This window comes from Gymnoscopelus microlampas (genome assembly GCF_963454915.1).
Source record: "Gymnoscopelus microlampas genome assembly, chromosome: 17".
NCBI classification, from domain to species: Eukaryota; Metazoa; Chordata; class Actinopteri; order Myctophiformes; family Myctophidae; genus Gymnoscopelus; species Gymnoscopelus microlampas.
The window spans coordinates 25,686,421-25,706,274 of NC_139954.1; the positions used below are offsets into that span (position 1 = coordinate 25,686,421).

Sequence of the window (19,854 nt, forward strand, 5' to 3'; positions counted from 1 at the left end):
ATTTGGTACCACGTGTTAACGTCGCAGACTCACAGTTGAGTCATGTCTAATGAGTTGTATGGCATGGTGAATTTGTCATCATATCCAGTGGTGTGTGTTTCCAATTGTCAATCATTTTACTTCTACTCCACATACATCTCAAAGGCAAATATTGTACTTTTTACTCCACTACAATTATTTGAAAACTGTAGTTACTAGTTACTTTGTAGATTTTTATTATTATTACTAAACCACTTCAGACAGAGCTATATATACTTTGGCAATTTGAAAATAGCCAATCTACAGGCTCACAACACTTTGTGACACATTGTGAGCTTGTAGACCTGCTAGATGGGACCTTCTGCATAATGAGTACTTACTTTTGGTAATTTAAGTATGTTTTGATGCTAAAACTTTTGTACTTTTACTCAAGAAAATTTTGAATACCGCACAATACTTGTAATAGCTAGAGTAGTCTACACAACATGCAAGGTTAATTATATTCATATGTTATACATCCGAGCCAACAGGGAGCGTCAGCGGCTCGCCAGAATGATGACAGATCCGGATGTCAACAATACGGACCCGGAAGTCACTGTGACGTAGGCTTCTGCGCTTAAAAAAAAGCACATAAGAAAATCTTAGACTTGATCAAAAAGATTGTCTTTGATTTGATACTATGTTTAATGGTTGGACTGTTTTGAGCGACGTGACAAACTGACAGCCAACGTTATGCCAATCACACCAAAGCAGGGAAGGGACACTGCGGTAAGAAGGTCTCTCAACCCCCCCCCCCTCTCTCTCACTCACACACACACACACACACACACACACACACACACACACACACACACACACACACAGCACAAGTAAGCAAGTGTATAAAGTAATTAAGTACGTTTACTCAAGTACTGTACTTACTGTAAGTACAATTTTGAGGTACTTTTACTTTACAGGAATATTTCCTATTTTCAATACTTTTACTCCACTACACCTCAGAGGCAAATGTACACTTTTACTCCCCTATTTGAGCACTTTAGATGATTATTATTACAAAACATGCATTAACCACTTCAGCCCTATATACATTTCAGCCATTTGAAAATAGCCGATCTACAAGCTCACAGCGACGCATTGTGAGCTTAATTGTAGATCTGCTATTTTCAAATAATTGTTATACATTTGCAATCTTGTGAAATGGGACATTCTGCATAATGAGTACTTTCTCCTTTTGGTACTTTAAGTACATTTTGATACCGATACGTTTGTACTTTTTCTCAAGTACATTTTGAGTTCCGGACTTTTATTTGTATAAGTATTTCTAAATTGCAGTATTGATACTTTTACTCAAGTAAAAAAATTGAGTACTTTTTTCCACCACTGCAAGTAAGTTACCCAAACCTGGCACTTAACTAAGTTTAAATGAAAGTACAATGTGAATGCTATGAGAAGGTGAACTGGGGCTTGGCTGTGCTCTCTCCACCCAGGTGCAGGGAACTAATGACAACAGTGTGGTGAGCAAGGTGTCTGCTGCTGCGCAGGGATACTTCCAGGATGCTTTCCTCCAACACTTTGTGTGTAAGGTGTCCAGAAGAGCCCCGCTCATCAACAGGTCAGTCTGGACTGGACTATGGAGCCTCAAGTGTCCCATTGTTTCAGAAATAAAAGTGATATTGTCATGTTCTACAAAATAAAAATCTCCACGTAACAGGGATACCAGCTGTTACATCTATATTAATCTCTCAAGACCGATTGCATCTGTATTAATGAAACTACAACAATGTAGCTTGCCATGTGTACTGTAAACATTGCAATCTCCGGCAGTGGCTCAGGAGGTAAAGCGGCCGCTTGGGAACAGCAGGATACAGTGGTTCGATCCCTGGCTCTCCCTGGGTGGGTTAGTGTCGAAGTGTCCTTGAGGCGTGATTATGAATCCCACCACCGTCTTACCTGTGTCTGATTGGCTCCCTGGCAGGCATATTTTTACTGAGGTTAAGGTTAGGTTGGCTTAGGCATACTTAGTTGCAAAAACGAGAACTGTCAATCGCAGCAACTACTGGCCAATCATAGCAGGTTTTGCCTAGAACTGGGGTGGGATCCATAATAACGCGTCCTTGAGACATATTTGGACAGAGTAGGGAATGCTCATAGGTACTCCACCTATGAGGGAGTTTTTCTGACCGTGTCCCTTCCAAGTTCAAGTTGCCTAAGGGTAGAAATGCATTATACTGCGCATTCACAACACAGTGGAATGTTCTACTAACAGCCCTGAACGCTTCAAGGCTGACTTAAAAAGCATGGCTCCATGAACATTCAAATTGGACTTAGCCAAATTTTGCTCACTCCCTGTGAGTGACCTCCCCCATGTGTCATATACCGGGCCCCCACCCCCTTTTATGATGCAATATCATAACCCTATCATGAATTTAACCTGCATATTTTCATTTTCTATATTGTTGTGTAGTTTTTTTGTTGCACTGTTTTGTCCAGAAGTTTGAGTGTTGAATGTTTGATGGACCACAATGGAATTAAGCCTCTGGCTTTTTGTGTCTGTCAAGTTCACCCACAGGTTCAGTTCAGGTTCAAATGATTGGACAACTCAGTTTCTGAAAACTCAAACTTTTTATTCCAACTTTAGTTTTGTTGGCTTCTTTTCTTGTTTGAGCTTCAATTCATCAGGTCGTAAACCTTAGAGATAAAAGAAACAGAAGAAGAATTACCAACATTGCCATTTCAAAACAGAAAAGTAAAACATCTTCCAAACTTTTAAGCCATGTTTACAATTTCAAAGTGTTGTAATAAGTTTGTTACTAAGTAGTAAACTACCAAACATTTACTTTTAAATCATTTCTAAGTAATGTTTCTAATTTCAAACATAGCGTTGGAATAAATGTGTTATTAAATAGTAATTGACAAAGCATTTACTCAGACATCGTTACTTTTACTATTTAAATTAAAAATTAACTGTTTTAAACTTCAATGCAAAATTAAACCTGTTTAAATTAATTAAACATTCAATTGTTCTTAAACTCAGTAAATTATTTCTTTAACATAAAGTCAATTTTAGACTTTTATAAATGTTTAGGCATTTTAAGTTTTTAAAATTAAATTAAGTCTTTGAATTAACTTTTTAAACATTAAATTATCCTTTTAAACATGAATTAAAGTTAACTTTTAAACAAACATTTTAAACTCTTTAGAGAGACCATTTAAGTTCTAAAGAGATAATTGAAGCTCGTTAAATAATGAACACAGCTGATCTGAGCTTGTGAATCAGCATTTTCCTACTCCTCCTTATAAACTTTGAAATAAAGTAACCTTTTAACATTAGCTTTTGACATTAAACTTCAGCTTTTAACTTCAAGCTTTTAACATTAGCTTCATTTGTAGTTTTAAACAATTATTTTAACTTTAACTTAATATTTCAAACATTTGCCAATCATCCCTTTAAACTTTACTTTTCAGCAAATAAGAGTCAATAAATTCTTCAAACATTTGAAAACAATGCTGTGCTGCTGTACTACAATAAGGCTCTAAAGCCAAACAAACTTTAGCAGTTGCACCAAACATTTAAGCAGCACTTAAAAACAGCAAAAGGAGATTAAACATTACAGACCATTGGCATGTCGAACCCAAACACAGTGTGTGGAACTTGAAGTGGTTTGGAGTTGATTGGAGCTCTTCTCCCTCCAATGTTGTTTGCTCAACTGAGCACCTCCAGCTTCTTTTCTGCTGCTTGCCATGAGCCGACACCCAAAGGCCTGTGTAGGGGCAGCCATCTTGGATGTCCCAAAGGCCATTGGCAGCCATTTTGGATGTACCTTTTTCCCAGATATGGTTTCAGAGCTTTCTTTCAGTTTTGGCTCGACAGTGTCATCCATTCAACAATCAAAAACACGTAACCCCTAACTGTTTCCGATGAGCAGGTTGGTGCCTTGCGTGGTTTCCTCTGCTGTTGGTGTGTGAATGGGTGTGAATGTAATGTACATCATAAAGCGCTTTGGATAAAGACGCTATATACTGTAAATGCAGCATTTATAATGTATTTACCATTTAAGAGTTTAACAGCTATACAATAAGGCATTAACTTACTTTTGAGAGCTACTGTCAGATCCACAGTGGATCATCAACCAAATGCCATAGTATCATATGTACACATTGGGGGGTATGAAATGGCATGTATATGTTAAGTAATATCTTTTGTATATCTGTTCATGTTTCAGGGGCTACTATGTTCGCTGGAGAGCTGTGGACCACTGTGTGAAGAGGTTTCTTCAAGTGACTGAAAACTGTCCTAAAAGACAGGTTGATATTAGATTGTTTGTACAAGTTAACAACATGTTTCATTGAAGATATGCACCTTATTTCATTTTCATTTTTCTCTCATTCTCTCATCCTCTGTCTTCATCTAGATTTTGTCTTTGGGTGCAGGTTTTGACTCTCTGTATTTCCGCCTGCATGCAGAGGCGGCTCTTGACAGAGCTGTGGTGTTCGAGGTGGATTTCCCAGATGTTGCTCAACGCAAAACCGCCCTGATCAGTGGCAATATTACACTGAGTGGAAAATTGGACTCCAACCAACTTTCTGTCACAGGTCTACCATGACATCCACTCACATCACAAATTCATAGTAATTTAGACCAGCGAAATTGTCATTTATTCCAAAACATACACATTTGTTTGGGCTAGATATACATTGCTAATATCAACTGCCTTTCATGTGTTCATGACTGTCTCTAGACCCTGTATATGTGTCCAGTAGTCAGTATCGCCTGCTAGGGGTGGATGTCAGAGAAGCGCCCAAGGTGGAAGAAGCTCTTGGTGAGGCCGGGATGGACTGGGCTGCCCCTACCCTACTGCTCTCTGAAGTGGTGCTTACTTACATAGAGACACAATGGTACTTAGCATTTATGTGTCAGAGTAAGGCGTTATCTGTATTTGTGCATGGATTTGTTTTTGCGGGAATTATATGGTACATCTGGATATTTTGTGTGGTACAGGTCGGACGCTGTTATTGGTTGGGCAGCGCAGCTTCTGCCCCAATCCCTCTTTGTAATGTATGAACAGATCCGACCCCACGATCCCTTTGGTCGCATCATGCAAGACCATTTCCTGAAGCTTAACTCTACTCTGCATGCGCTTCGACAATACCCAAACACTGCTGCCCAGATACGCAGGTTCCTGGACAAGGTCAGTCCCAAGTTAGGGCAACAACAATATACCCCATTATGTATTATGACTGTTATCTTTTGTGTGTTTTGTATCCTAATTAATTTCATATGAAATATTCCCCATTTCTATGGTGAATTGTGTACATTAAATGGTATTAAAGTATTAAAACTATGATGAACTGTATAATTAATTATGTTTTATTTTTGAACCATGCTCAAATGTTCAGTCAGAATGAGTAATGGTGTCCCTGGTGAGCCATTGAAGCTACCGCTATGTGTTGTCAGGGCTGGGAGCACTGTGTGTGTCTGGACATGAATGACTTCTACCTGGACCTCGTTGAGGAGGAAAGACGCACAGTGGAGAGCCTGGAGCCTTTTGATGAGTATGAGGTTAGCACCTTGGCTCTATTTCCTGTTACTTGCACTTGTTCTCAAAAAGTAAAAGAAAAATGCCTTTGTTTTGCCTTTTGGCTCCTCCTCTCCATCCAGGTGCTCCTGTGTACATTCCTACCAACAACAACATCACATGTTTAAGGCAGTAGCACCGACAGATTCTGCTGTTAGCAGAATTAGTCGATTTAAGCAATTTAGTATGTCCTTTTTATATCTGTATCCCCACAGGAATGGCACCAGAAATGTTCCCACTATTTCATCCTCACCGCCTCTCGAGGCACTCTGACCAAACAGGCTTTACTCACACAACCTCCAGGTAACTCAGTTGACCATATTCACATGGTGGTCATTTTGCTCTTGTGTCATACCCAGGGCTATTATAGTTGTCTAGAACTAACAAAATAACAAAAACTAGAATTGAAAGAAAAACATTTTACTTAACTGAAATATGCAAGGAGAAGGATAGACACGCCAGTGTCCCCTCCAAAGCTTTCTAGATGATATAGCATTTGTTTCAGTTGATTAGTATTAGTAAACGGCTGCATATCTCAACAGGCCTTATGTGTTTTTTCTCTGCTAAAGTTGTGATTGTCTTTGTTACTCTGTTTTCTTATTATTTGACTTCGGTGTTTCCAGTTGCATCCATAATCTCCTCTCTGAGTCCCGTTCTCCTGAGTGCGAGGATCCTCCCAGAGGAAGTGGGTGTGGAGGGACTGGGCATGGCCTCCACTTCTATGGGCCCAGGCCAGGTGCTGCTCACTGGAGGCTCTAGTCGAGGAGGCAGGGGGGCAGCCCCAAGGGTTCTCCTCAGAGGTCAGGCCAGCTGGAGATGTGCCTGTGTGGAATCCTCCACAGACTGGGGTAAGTTTGTTTCAGCTTTTCTTGATCATTTACTAGCATACTGTATGGAGGTCATTCATTTTCATTTATAAATGTTTCTACCACCAGGCGTACGGCTATATCACACTGTGACCTCCCTCCCTGGAGGGGAGGCCATACTGTATGGAGGTCGCTCCTCACCCCTCAACCCAATCAAAAGCCTGCTCAAAGTGACTGTTGAGCTCTGTGCTCCACCTGACTCTGTTGGCTCAGAGGACCAGGGCATTGTGAAACTGTCCGTAAAGGAGATGGCCTGCACGGGGGATACACCACAGCCAAGATGGAGGCACTCTGCAACCGTGGTCAGCCACAGCGGTGAGAGATTTACAACAAAGGAGGTGTGAGCTCTAACCTAGCTAGAATATACTCCTGCCAGGAAATACATAAGTTTCTGTTATTGGAAAGTGTAAGCTCTGCTTGTAAAAGTAAAGTTCAGTTTCAGAAAATCGGATAAACCATTATCTGATAATAAGGCATGTACCTCAAATCATTGTAGATTTACAGATGCAAGAATAAATTAGTGATTATATTGGCTGAGCTATCTACATTTCCCCATAGACAAGGACTTCCTGTTCATTTTTGGTGGAAGAAATGAGGTTGAGCCAGTGCTGGGTGATGGTCACTTCCTGTCTGTAGACCAGCCGCATTGGACTGAGGTTTGTTGAACCCAACACAGTTTTATAGCTCCCACATGCCAATGGCAGTGGTGTCTTTCTGCAATTGTAATCAATTATTAATTGTAATAAACTGTGTATGTGTGTGTGTTTTGTTAGATCGTGATAGAGGGCGAACCACCTGAGGCCCGTCTCTCCCAGTCAGCATGTCCATACCAGGGAGGAGTGGTTATGTTTGGTGGGTTGGGGAGGGAGAGTGTGCCACTAGGTGACACAGTACTGCTAAGGCCCACCAACAGAGGCTTCCGCTGGGACAGGATAGAGGTCCAGCCCCCTCCTATTCCCAGGTATTCTTCTGCCTACACATACGTCATCTCCTAGTATGAGCGAATAGGGGAAGGGGATCAACGTCACGTGATTCCCTTGTTTGACGCGACAAAAACTCGGATGTGTATCTCAAAGACTATGATTTCTGGCAGAATCGCAGAAAGTTTAGAATATTTTGCGGTCCCGTTTTCATTTTGAGAAGATTGTGGTTGTTGCAATGACCTGCGCTTCACCTGCAATACTTCACCATATGCTGCGATATGACGAAATAAACCCACAAAATGTAACAATGTGTACGTTCCGTAATGCAATTCCAATTGTGAAGCTGTGTTGTTTCACCCAGCGAAGGAATGGCGGATTCGGCCAAGCCCCGAAATACCCAAAGAATAGAGCTACTGTACATGAAAACACACAAAAAGGCATGTAATCTAAACAAGATACTTGGGAAAGCCCTCAACACTTCACTAGGCGACAATTTACTGTAGATGTTTACAGTGACATCTTTTGATGCCCTGTGGGCTGAACTTTGTTGCTGGGTAGCGAGTTTGGCATCAATTGAGCAAAACATTTGGGAGGAGATATTAGTTGTACAGTAGGTGAAACTACTTGATGGGAAGAAATCAACAGGCACTCAAATCGGTAATTGTCAGGGGCAGCCCCAGGGCATATATATATTTTGAGTATGAAAAATCAGGGCGTCTAAAGTTTAGGCGGTTGCTGTAGTGCCAGTTGATGTTTGGCATAGTACTGGACATGTGCCAATTTGTGTTTATTTTCATGCATGTGAAGGCAGATTTCCTGGCAGAAGAAAAATCAGAAATATAAGAGGGACCAGCAGCATCGCTGCCTGGACCCCAATAATGAATTGTCACTTGTTCCACAGATGGGAAGTCTTCCAAAATAATGTGATGTAAAGAAAGCTAATGTTGTGTCCACCCTTCTGTTCTGTCCAGATATTCTCATTGTGCTCATGTGATTGGAGATCGTCTGGTTTTGGTGGGTGGAGTTTGGCTGCATTCAGAGTGTGTGCCAGGTGTTGCATTTATACATCTGACCACGGGGATCAGTGTGGAGTTCACTCTGGACACAGTAAGTTGACTTTACCTCTTGCTGTTTATTATAGCTATATGCAAATATCACATAGAATAGGTTTTGAAGGATTTCCCCTATTGTTCACACCTTAAGGGTTTAATGATGGATTTCCCCATCAGCTTCATGTTTGGGACCATTAAACAATTGACTTGATGTTGAAATGTCTCTCTTGTCTGTTGCTCCTCTTCTAGACCTCTGTACCGTGGCCTCTGTTGCTACATTCATTCTGCAGTGAGCTGACAGACCCTGAAGAACCAGTTGTGCTCCTAATAGGTGGGGGAGGAAACTGTTTCTCCTTCGGGACTCACTTCAACCGTCAGCCTGTCACTGTGGACCTCAGATCTGCACTGGGATTAAATGATGTGCGCTTCTCTGACACTGACTCAGCTAGTTTGGTACAAACCTAAACAGAAGAATCCAAATATTCCAAAGGAGGAGCTGTGGAGTTTAAATTATTTGAGAGAATGTAAATGCTCTTACCAGGCCTGATATGAATCTAAAGTAACTAGACCAATGTAGAATGTATGGCAAATAGTTGGTTCTCTCTATATGCTATATCAGGGACACTTTCATCTAAAGTGCTTTATACTAATAGTGTATGCTTTTTTAGTGTGAATGGAACCATGGAGACTTGAATGTGCTAGGCTTTACCCATATACAGTAACATACCAATCCTACAGAAGGACGACAGTCTGCCAGGACATAAACAGAGTGACACATCACACTACAAATAAATGTTCTCACAGTTTGCTTACCAGACAGGTTTTTTATTTCAGGTGGAGACCTCAGTTAAAAAAAAAATCATAAAATTGTCAAGAATTAAGTCTGATATTGATCATATTGGGGGCGTAATTTTTATATGGGACTCATATTGGTGGAGGTTGGTCGGGTCACTCTGTGCAGCGTCTGAAGGACTGGACGGTGGGTCCAGCAGCGCCCCAGTCGCCGGGCTTGCGGTACTCTCCCTTCTCCAGGTAGTACTGGCGGCCGCGGTAGTTGGGGTGCTCGTAAAAGACCCACGAGCCGTCAAACACTTTGCAGGAGTAGACCTCCCTCCAGCGGAGCTTCTCCTGCAGCGAGGGGCAGTCCTCTGTGGCCTCGTACACCTGGCCCCCAAAGTCTGCCTTTTCATACAGCTGCATCTTGTACTGGGTCCCACTGGTCTGGGAGGGGGGACGCAGGAAAGGGGTAGGAGTTTGGATGGAGTTGGCAGTTTTGAGTGTGTGAAATGTCAGTTGTTTTCCGGGGAAGGGCGCAAAGCAGTGGAGTGGGTGGAGCACAGGGGAGGAAGAGTGGTGCAGGAAGAACGGTTAGTGCAGTGGGTTGGGAAAGAAAGGGGAGGGGATGTGGGGTAAGAGAAATGGGGAAGGGGGGATATATAGGGAGATGAGATTCATATCACAACATGGACAAGCACAAGGACATCTGTTTCTGGCCTTTGACATTTGATCCAAAGGTATACATAGTATGCCATCATGTTCCACTCAAAAGCGACTAGGAATCCTGTCATTTGTCATTTGAAATTTCTGTTAGACGCTTGCTTTGCACCACTATAAATATACGTACACTGCACTGAATTTGATAGATTTTTGTTTTGTATGAAAGCGGGATGACTGATTATGCCCCGTGGTACTGGGCCAGCTGATAAGCAATATTGATCTGCATTATGTGCAGGTCGTAGAAATAGATTGCATGGTATTGATCTTCATTGATGAAGCCCTGAACCAGTAGTATCAACACCAACTGCATGGCCGCATTGGCATGGCCAAACTCAGCCCTTTTACTCATTTACTCTGTCCAGTAGGCAGTGGGTCCGAATGCCACACCACACTGTATTGCAAGAGGTATGGAACAGAACACTATTTTGCCACTTAGATATTAGAACCTTACAGGTTTATAGGTAGAATAACATCAAGGTTGTACAATGTAAGTGCCGAAAGGGGGGGGTCTTAAGTTGGTGTAATTAAAACATGTCTTTGAGGTGTTGACCACTTAAACCCTTTATACTTAGTTGACTAGGTCTGCTCCTTTTTCCTCTCATCTCTTAGCCCTCTACAAGCTTCCGACTATATTCCAGCGTTGTCAGCTTGTAGATACACTGTATGCTACTTTCACCAAAGTGTTTGCCCCAGAATAGGGGCTCTAGGGTTCCTGTGGTTAGTTAAAACACCTGCTTTGAGGTGTTCAAACGGTTGTTAAATCTGAGCAGAAACCTCTAGACGCTGTCAGATGAGGCAGTGGCTGACTTACAAAGTGGATCATCTTGCAGGAGCTGAGGCGGTCATTCAGGCCCATCCAGCGCAGGTATTCTGGGTACTCCCCCCGGGTCAAGACATACTGGTAACCCATGTAGTTTGGCCTCTCGTACACCACCCAGGCTCCACTCTCCACCCGGATGGAGTTACAACGGCTCAGATAGGCATGGAAATCCGAGCAGTCGCTGTCACACTCATAACGACGGCCCTGGAAGTTCTTATCCTCGTAAAATACAATCTGGAGGAAATAGATGCTACCATTTCAGATTCAGACAACAGGTGGTTCCTTTCTAAAGATAATATATTTTGTTTCTTTACAGTTGATTCAAAATATTGTTGCTGTTCTCAGTTAAAATACAAAACTAGACTAGGTTCCTGTCAAGTCATAGTATCACCAAAGGTTTGGCATTTTCAGTGTCCTTCCACCATCTAGATGACATGAGATCACCGCTGTTAATTCCATCTTCTCTTACTCACCCTGCCCATCTTTGACATTGTATGCAGCCTGGCCCTGATGTTGAGTGGTTGCGGTCTCCCTGAAGTCTGGATGCATGAGTAGCTGTTCACCAGCCCCTTTTATATCCACGCTCTTCCACTTTTATAAACAGAAACAGTGGTGGCAGTGGGGGAACAATCGCTTTGTCATGAAAATGAGATCCAAAAATTGAGTCAGTGATTCTGTTGCTATTGACTTTTTCCAGAAACACGAGGTGGGATTATGGCATAATGGCAGAGGACTGTGAGCGTACACTGACCGCCCCCTCTATCCCTGCTTGGCTGGGTGCAATGCCCCACAACTCACCTCACTTCACGCCTGCACCATAACACAGCACGTGCTAGCCCCACCAACCTGACCCACTTGGCTAGCACCCACCAACTCATGCCAAAATTCTTCCTGCAGTGTATTATGAATGCCTTGTTGTGCAAACGTTTGTCAAATGTTGTAAGTCTTTTATAGTATTTCAGTAACTGCTAATTTTTTTTATCTTACTTTGAGATTCTTCATTAAATACACTGAAGCAACTGTGCCATCTTGTGATGAGAAAATGCGAGCTGGAAATTACACATGCAAGGCAAAAAATTACACAAAAGTCAGAAAATGTACAGCTTTATTTATCTATAACTTTTCTTACATTTACATTGTGAATCGTGCTCTTTTCATACTGTGTTCAGGCCATAGTGCAAATAAGAATTCGGTTACAGCAGTAAGGCATAGTAAGTTACAGTACAATATATATTCCACACTGGCCACAAAGGTGAAAATACAGAACAGGTGAATAACACATAACACTACAGCATTTTGGACAGTTTGGCAACATAGTTCTTGATGAAATATATTATTCAGCAATCCATATGATGCAATATGTACCTCCTTTTGCCCATATAACGGAAAGAAGCTGCCTTGGGCACATTCTGCTCAACACAGCTCTATATCATTTGAAAGGTGTGCACTGGCAGAATGAAGCTGTTGACATGTCTTTGATTAATCCATTCTTTAGAAAGAGGGTATACTTTCTGAATACAAAGCAGAGCACGATGTATGTAATTTAATAAACATTTAATAAGCATGTAATCTCCAGGCCAAGAACTATCTGAGGTAAATAAATGTTCAATCCTTTCTTTGAGGCAGCACCGGTCTTGAAAAACTCATCACAATGCTTATGGAAAAAAGGCATATTCATACAGGCCTCGTTTAAGCACATAAAATGCTTTAAAGTATTTTATCTCTATTCACATCAAGTATACAATAAAGAATTTGCTTCCATTACACTGAATAGGCTACATTTTGGGGACACTAATAAATTATCGAATAACAGTAAAACAGCTAAATATATTGATTAAATTAACCTTAGACACACTGGGTGAAACTTGTCTTATACACCCAATTCCCCGCTTTATTTTTTGTTGACAAAAATATACTAAGCTAACCTGAGACAGCTGTCTGTTATACTCCTAAATGCCATTGTAACAATAACTATGTACATCTACATGTATATTCCCTATCCTCAACTGCGTATGTCTCACTTTTCCTTTGTTAGAAGTATTTCATACTATTTCATTATGCATATCTTATGCTTTAGAGTGCACAATTTGGAGAGGAAAAGGCATCAGTCACTTCAGACTCCACTCCATGCTTCACCTCTATGCCATCCTATCTACAGATTGGAGAATTCAAGGAGGGTGCTGTGTATCACAGATCTGCAGCTCTCCTATATGCTCACTTCTAGCTTTGACATGTCTTAGCGTACCTTTTCTTTAGTAAAACTCTGTAGACATGGCAGCATATAACATCCAACACAAATTGGATCAATGGCATTGGGTCTGCTGGCAACATGCGTTGACCTATCATGCACAATGATCACAAAGAGTTGCAATAAACATACTCAAGCATATACCTCGAACGTAAGAGTTCCAAAACGTAGCAAGCCAGATAGCTCTCTCATATTCCAGAACACCACTCAAATGACGATGGCATAAGTCAACTCAACAAGCCAAGTGTCTGTCCCATTGCCCGTCTGGTCCCAACATGTTTGGTGCCATTAGCTGTGGACTCAACCAAGCTGTGTTTACCTGGGCAGTCTCCTGAGGATTCATTTAGGGGCCCCTGAGACTGAAGCGTACGGGGTATGAGGCTATCAACTTCCTGTTTGTGCCCCGTTTCCAGCAGCCACTTGTGGAACCTTTGCTCCACCAAGTCCCGGAACTGTTGCTGCTGCTCCCTGGAGACAAGACAGAACAGATCTGTTAGAATGGATAAGCAGTCAGGGAATTTCCCATAGACACTGTACTACTTAAAGCCACTGACTCTCTTCACCTGTGCTTCCTATATGCATTTTCCATATCTGCTTTACTACTGGGAGAGGACAGTCTATTCTCCAAAAAAGACTGTAAAGCCTAATTTATGCTTCTGCGACATAGTGTCGGCACGCCGCACAACAAACTTAAATAAATATATTATATAAAGTATATATAATATTCAGATAGCATGTTGTTTATACAGATGCTAGTTTCATTGTTTAGCTGGTATCCAAGTTTCTTAGCATTTAATTCGTTTTTAATAAAAAGATAACTGCAAAAGGAAGAAATATCCACAGACACCAATTTTCTAATTAGCTTATTACAATGTTTCACTCAATGGGCCGTCCTTCAGACATGATATTGCTACAGTATCTTGTAAAAAAAAAAGGAGAAAAAAAGTTTTAACCACCCTGTAAAAGGGAAGTTTAATGACAAGATAATAAACCGAACTCCTGAAAGTAATTCTGGGGTAATTTCTGACCTCTGCTCCTGTATTTGTGATGCATGATTGGGCAGTACACTCACTTGTTGAGATGAGCCTCTGCCACAGTCTTCTGCCAATTCTCTATCCTCTTCTCTTTCTCCTCCAGTGCTGCCTGGTACGGCGCAGGAAGCCCCCCTGGCACTTCACATGTATCCCCCTCCATCTTGAAGGGCACTACCATGGTATGGAATTCCGTTGGGGGCAGCAGACGGAAGCAGCCCGGCTCTGGGTTGGTGGCGGATGAAGAGTGGATGAAGCCCTCGGCCCCCAGCACTAAGGGCTGATCCCAGACGTTGGGCACCACAGCCAGTCCCACAGCGGCCATGTGGTCCTCCAGGGAGGGGTAGTGTGTGTGAAAAGGCCCCAGGGTGATGTCTGTGTTCCCGGGTAAGAGTAGAGGGCGGGTGGGGGTCAAGGTGCGGACGGTGCAGTGTGAGGAAGAGCCAACGGCTACGCGGGCAGCCACGCACACCACTTGCACGTTCTCACAGCCGTGGATGTGAACGCTGGTCTCCACAGGACCCAGGACCACCGTGCTGTTATGGCACTTGTCCACGCTGACTGATCTGAAGGTACATACATATGTATGTCCACACACACACAAAGATAATTTCTCTCATTTAAAATCTTAGAGACAAAATAAAAGTTTGCACACTGTAGCTCCCTTTTGCATATTTATTTTTGTTACCACCTGAGTCAACAGTGTAAAAACAAACTTTCAATCATCCGCATTCAGGTAAAGAATGTAAAATTGGAGGTGTTATATCGTGCAAAACAAAAAAATATATATATATGCTTAAATATCCCTGCGGTCTGGTGTATATTGGAAAGACAACTAGAGCCCTGAAGACGAGAATCTGTAAACATAGGAGTGCTATCCGCAACCATATTTCCATATAAGTCCTGTAGCTGTCCACTTTAAATCAGGCAAATCATAATGTATCTACTCTGAAATATATTGGCATTGAGGTGGTAAAATGTCCCCGTAGAGGCAGAGATATGGATAACCTGTTACTGAGGAGAGAGTTATTCTTGATCTATAGATACCATTGCACCAAGAGGCCTAAATGATGACTTTAGCATTAGGCCTTTTCTATGACTGGTTGTATTTGACACTATAGTGATGTTTCATTGATCTGTCTACATCTAATAATGATACAGTGTTTCACATTTATGTAGGTTTCCTTCTGATATTATGTTTATTTAATATATGCCTTTTTGTATGTATTCACTTTGTATGAAAATGTTACAAATCATTTCAATGGTCATTGCAAAGCGTCGCTCAGCCCACTCAGTTGGTACCAAAATAAATATGCTAAAGGGAGCTACAGTGTGCAAACATTTATTTTGTCTATACGTTTTGTAGTTTGAAGTTTAGCACCTGCTCTTTTGATCCTCATCTCATTTAAAATCTCCAATTCATGTATATAATAAAACTATACTTTGACAGCATGCCATGTATCAAGGTTAGTAAGACTGAAATATGCTATAAATGGCAGAACGTTAAGCAAAGTTAATAGTAAATAGAAAAAGTGCTCCTCGGAGCACAAGTCTCCGCCAGCAGACTTGTGTTGGGAATGTTGGGAATGTTCTAATTCTTATGTTCTAATTCTTACAAAAAATAGAACATGTTACTGTGTCATAGTAACATGACACAAGTGTCCTATCCGTCTGTATAACTGTCCTATCCGTCCTGTCAGTATAAGTGTCCTATCCGTCCTGTCTGTATAAGTGTCCTATCCGTCCTGTCTGTGTAAGTGTCCTATCTGTCCTGTCTGTGTAAGTGTCCTATCCAATTGTTACAGTATCCGCCATTTCTCAGCCATTTCGTGATTATTCCTGTCTTACCTCACTTTGAAAGAGGCACAGACTCTTTCAAAGTGACACATGTATTTATAGGCCGCTATACGTCACTAGCCAATCAGATCACACTATTTCACCGTATTGTCACGTGTCACGTGAGGCTTGACCAATGTTAGCTTGGCTCACAAAAAGTGAAAACAATGTCTCCTGGCGGGAAAAAAAAAATCGCACCCTGTGTGAAGGAAGCGGTGCCTTTGATGAGTGGCCTCCTGGTGGCGCTATAATAGGGCGGGGCGGGGCTTCAGCAATTAATGCTCGTCCCTATTGGTGGTGTAAGTCCACATACCAAATTTGGACTTGGTGGCATGCTGCAAACTGGAGTTATAGCTGTTTAAAGCCAGTGGCCTCCTGGTGGCGCTATAATAGGGCGGGGCGGGGCTTCAGCAGTCAATGCTTGTCCCTATTGGTGGTCTAAGGCCACATACCAAATTTGGACTTGCTGGCATGCTGCGAACTGGAGTTATAGCTGTTTAAAGCCCGTGCTCAAACGGACAAACGGACAAACGGACATACGGACGGACATAGTCAAATGTAGAGCGGCTGGAACCGCTAAAAAGAAAAGAAAAAACCCACAGCCGTGCTGTTTTTATGAGAGCCAGTGTGGTCGGGGTAGGCAGGCCTTACCTGAGAGGTGAGAGGAGATAGATGAAGGCACCGGAGCATCGGTGGATCTTGATGTTGGCACCGACCAGCCTATCAGAGTCTTTAGCCAGGGTCTGTTTGAAGACCTGCGACATGAGCACCATCCTGCTGCCAGGTGGAGCCAAGTGGGTGTTCCTGGCTATCTTGGCTCTCTTCATGGCCCCCTCCACTGGAAGGCATACACACAAGATGGGACAATACTAGTGAACATAGAAAGTAATGTTGACAGAGACATGTAGATGCGGAGATGGTGAGCTAGCAGCTAGCACACACCTGTGGTAATACAAATCAAAGTGTTCTATATGTGATGTGCTATAGGTGTGATGGGGTTTTCATCTCTTCCTGAATCAAGCCGATTTGTATATACCTTGCTGGGCCCAGGCCAGTTTTTTGCCGGAACGCAGGCAGGCTGTCATGCCAAATGGGTTGAATACGAGTTTGTTTCGGAGGAAGGTGAGGAGCTGGTGCAGGGGAAAGGAACGGGTGAGTTTGGAGTAGCCGGCCTGGCCCTGCAGGGGGTCTTTGACCAGCAGCTTGTGTACAGGGTAGACACTTCTACCATGACCCATGGAGCCCTCCAGTAGCAAACTCAAGCCCTGCAAAGCTTCCACTGATACCTGGACAGTCACGACCATAAAACACAAACAGCCTCAATCTTAATAAACATTTTTATACAATCAGCCTCAATCTATCATAATAAAACATTCTTAAAGGTTTGATAAACCTCCATAGGCGGTTGTCTAATGCTTGAGGTCCACAGACCTTACTATCTCGTATGGCCTTTCCAGAGTCCGACAGCTGACCTGGCTCAACAAGTAGCTCCAGCAGCTCACACAAGTGGCTCTGCACAAACGACAGGTGGGCCTGGTCATCCCAGTTCTGCAGAGTCAAGGAAGGACACAGAGAGAGAGAGAGAGCACAATGAGAGAAAAGGGGATGCAAAACCAGTCCTACAAGTTTCCTACAGTGGAAAATGTACTTGCAGAAATATAAAGTCATAAGCATTTATGAACAAATGTTTTTATGTGTGGTACTTTCTGCCAAAACCTTCTAAAGTCTACCAAGTCTACCACCAGGCATATAATGGGACATTTTTCCACAGTAATATGGTGTTGTACATCAGGGGAAATGACCTTGTTCTGAGAGCTGGTCTTGGCCTCTCGGTCGGAGCAGGCAGAGGGGGAGCGGGCGCGGGGGCTGGGCCACTCTTCACCAAGCAGAGAGGTCCGCAGGGACACACGGCTCAGCTGCTGGATGTAGAGGAATAGGAGGAACTGCAGTGTGTCCACAGACAACTGGAAGAGAATGGAGGGGAGGGGCAGAGATGAGGAAAGTGATACAGGCGGTGGATATCAATATCTGGTTCACTTTCCCCCTTGGGCAAAAAATAGCTGAGCCTAAACAATGAGCACAGTAGTATGCCCCCACAAAAGATAGATGACTCACAAAAGCAAGGGACATGGTGAGATAATATTACAGTTCCAAGGAATAGAAGCTCTTAGCTTACACAGCTTGACAAATTCGTCTCTCACCATGCTCCTTTGACGATCCAGTTCTCTGGACGTGGAACACTGGGACAGAGACTCTGCCCACTCCAACTTCTCCTCAGGCGGGTGGCCCACAAGCAGGTCGAAGGTCTCAAAGTAGAGCCATGCAATGTCTTCTTTGAGCTGCAGCTTTCCACAGGCGATGTGCTTCCACATGGGCCAGCCCAAAGTGGGGAAGCAGCCATCCCGCGTACGCACGTAGGTCACCATCTTACGAAGGTAGTAGATGCCGAGTTTGGATGGGGGAGCCACCTACAATGACATCATGCATTAGTATTTTTTAGAGCATCGGTGTGTGGGACACACAATGAATTAACTGATGTTACATAGGGGACCATGTAACAGTATAATATATTCACCGGCAATGCTCCCAGCAGGAAGGGCTCCATGCGTGGCCATATGCTCACATTGTCAGGCTCCATGTCTGATAAGGAATGAGACAAAATATGGTTTTCATAACATAATAATAACATGACACAGAACAAAGTGAGTATTACACACAAAATCTCACAGTCAAACTACTGAATGTCAACTTTATGCAATACACATAAAAAGTAAACGTACAGACTTTAATTGGAGAGCTGTAGGGAAAATAGTTTTCCCCATTTCTCTTTGTCTTAAATCTGATATGGTGTAATAATAATACAAACCACACAGAGAAAGCATCAATGTTCCCATGACAACTGGCATCAGAGTTGCTCATCATAAAAACACTTGACTTGGCATCACCTTAGTTTAGCATGCAAGCAAGCGTGATTCAATCTCACAACATATTGGTGCAGTGAGTGCTCAAGGAAACATTCTCTTTTGATCTCTCCAGCATGTAAAACGTAACTTGATGGATGGGGTTATAGCCTAGATATAGTTTCCAGGCTCTCAAACATTAGCTAACTATGCTAACCAAGCAGGGAGGGAGGGAGACGCCTCCTGTGGGTCTTACTTTGAGCTTCTGTTCTCGTCCAAGCAGAATGATGTATCTCGATATTCCAGGGAGAGCAATGGATCTGTAAAGTCCGTCATAAGTGAAAGTAAAGATGTCGAACTTCAGCTGTGATGATGGCCGTTTGGTTTGTTGTGAAAGCAGATAGACAACAAGACACACATGCGAGGTTCTTCCTATTTGGCGCCCTGTTGTTCACAGTCACTCCATCTGTTGCGCGCTCACGGGGGCGCGCCCGAGGTGAACTTTTATGAATATGAATGGATCTTGTTTTGATATCAGTCGTTTACTGTGTAAAAATACAAATAAATTATCTGATTGAGATAAATACAACGTACGGGGTTTTGTTCCTACTCCGACCTAAAAATATTGCATTTCATGACATTTTAACTACCGTAGATACGTTTCATAATGACAGTCGTGCGACTGTTAGCCCTGATACATGACTGTCATATTATATGATAATGACAGTCATGGATGAACTTCAACATAGTGTTAGCTTTTTCTTCATTTTTGGCCCGTACATCTACATAAACGTTCAGATTCCAAATATAAAGTGCTACCCTATGGCCACGGATGTTACAATTGTGTACGGGCCTTCAGAAGTACCCGTATTTACCGTATTGTTCAATAAAAATAATTTTAATCCGATCGGTGGCTATTTTCTCCGACTTTTCTCCATATGTACTGTGGTGATCCTATCGGTTGGGAGGTGTATTGCACTCTGATACATTATAACTCTATGAGGAAATGGCCAACGATCTGATTAAAATGCTTTTTATTAAACAACAATACGTACTTCTAAGGGGCCGTACATAATTGTAACTCCGTGGCCGTGGGGTAAGCACTTTATATTTGAAATGTGAACGT

The 19,854-nt window shown here is 42.5% G+C and overlaps 3 protein-coding genes across 3 annotated transcripts; 1 reads left to right on the forward strand and 2 right to left on the reverse strand.

Annotated features, from left to right (window-relative positions):
• The first annotated feature begins 611 nt into the window (after positions 1-611).
• Positions 612-9,286, forward strand: lcmt2 (leucine carboxyl methyltransferase 2). The gene is made up of 14 exons (XM_084083870.1): positions 612-747; positions 1,467-1,591; positions 4,203-4,284; positions 4,392-4,572; positions 4,719-4,875; positions 4,979-5,168; positions 5,435-5,539; positions 5,771-5,858; positions 6,179-6,403; positions 6,491-6,736; positions 6,980-7,077; positions 7,195-7,382; positions 8,316-8,451; positions 8,646-9,286. The coding sequence occupies exons 1-14, from the start codon at positions 712-714 to the stop codon at positions 8,859-8,861; spliced, it is 2,073 nt and encodes a 690-aa protein (XP_083939996.1). The 5' UTR covers positions 612-711; the 3' UTR covers positions 8,862-9,286.
• A 21-nt stretch (positions 9,287-9,307) lies between these two features.
• Positions 9,308-11,195, reverse strand: crygs2 (crystallin, gamma S2; the record flags this gene model as incomplete). The annotated part of the gene is made up of 3 exons (XM_084084206.1): positions 9,308-9,617; positions 10,705-10,947; positions 11,187-11,195. The coding sequence occupies 3 exons, from the start codon at positions 11,193-11,195 to the stop codon at positions 9,345-9,347; spliced, it is 525 nt and encodes a 174-aa protein (XP_083940332.1). The 3' UTR covers positions 9,308-9,344.
• Positions 11,196-11,801: 606 nt separating this feature from the next.
• tbccd1 (TBCC domain containing 1) lies at positions 11,802-19,169 on the reverse strand. Its single transcript, XM_084083871.1, has 9 exons — positions 18,985-19,169; positions 18,404-18,468; positions 18,030-18,296; positions 17,631-17,792; positions 17,260-17,376; positions 16,865-17,114; positions 16,480-16,666; positions 14,034-14,558; positions 11,802-13,429 (listed from the first exon to the last, which is right to left on the reverse strand). The coding sequence occupies exons 2-9, from the start codon at positions 18,464-18,466 to the stop codon at positions 13,189-13,191; spliced, it is 1,812 nt and encodes a 603-aa protein (XP_083939997.1). The 5' UTR covers positions 18,467-18,468; positions 18,985-19,169; the 3' UTR covers positions 11,802-13,188.
• Between the last annotated feature and the right edge of the window lie 685 nt (positions 19,170-19,854).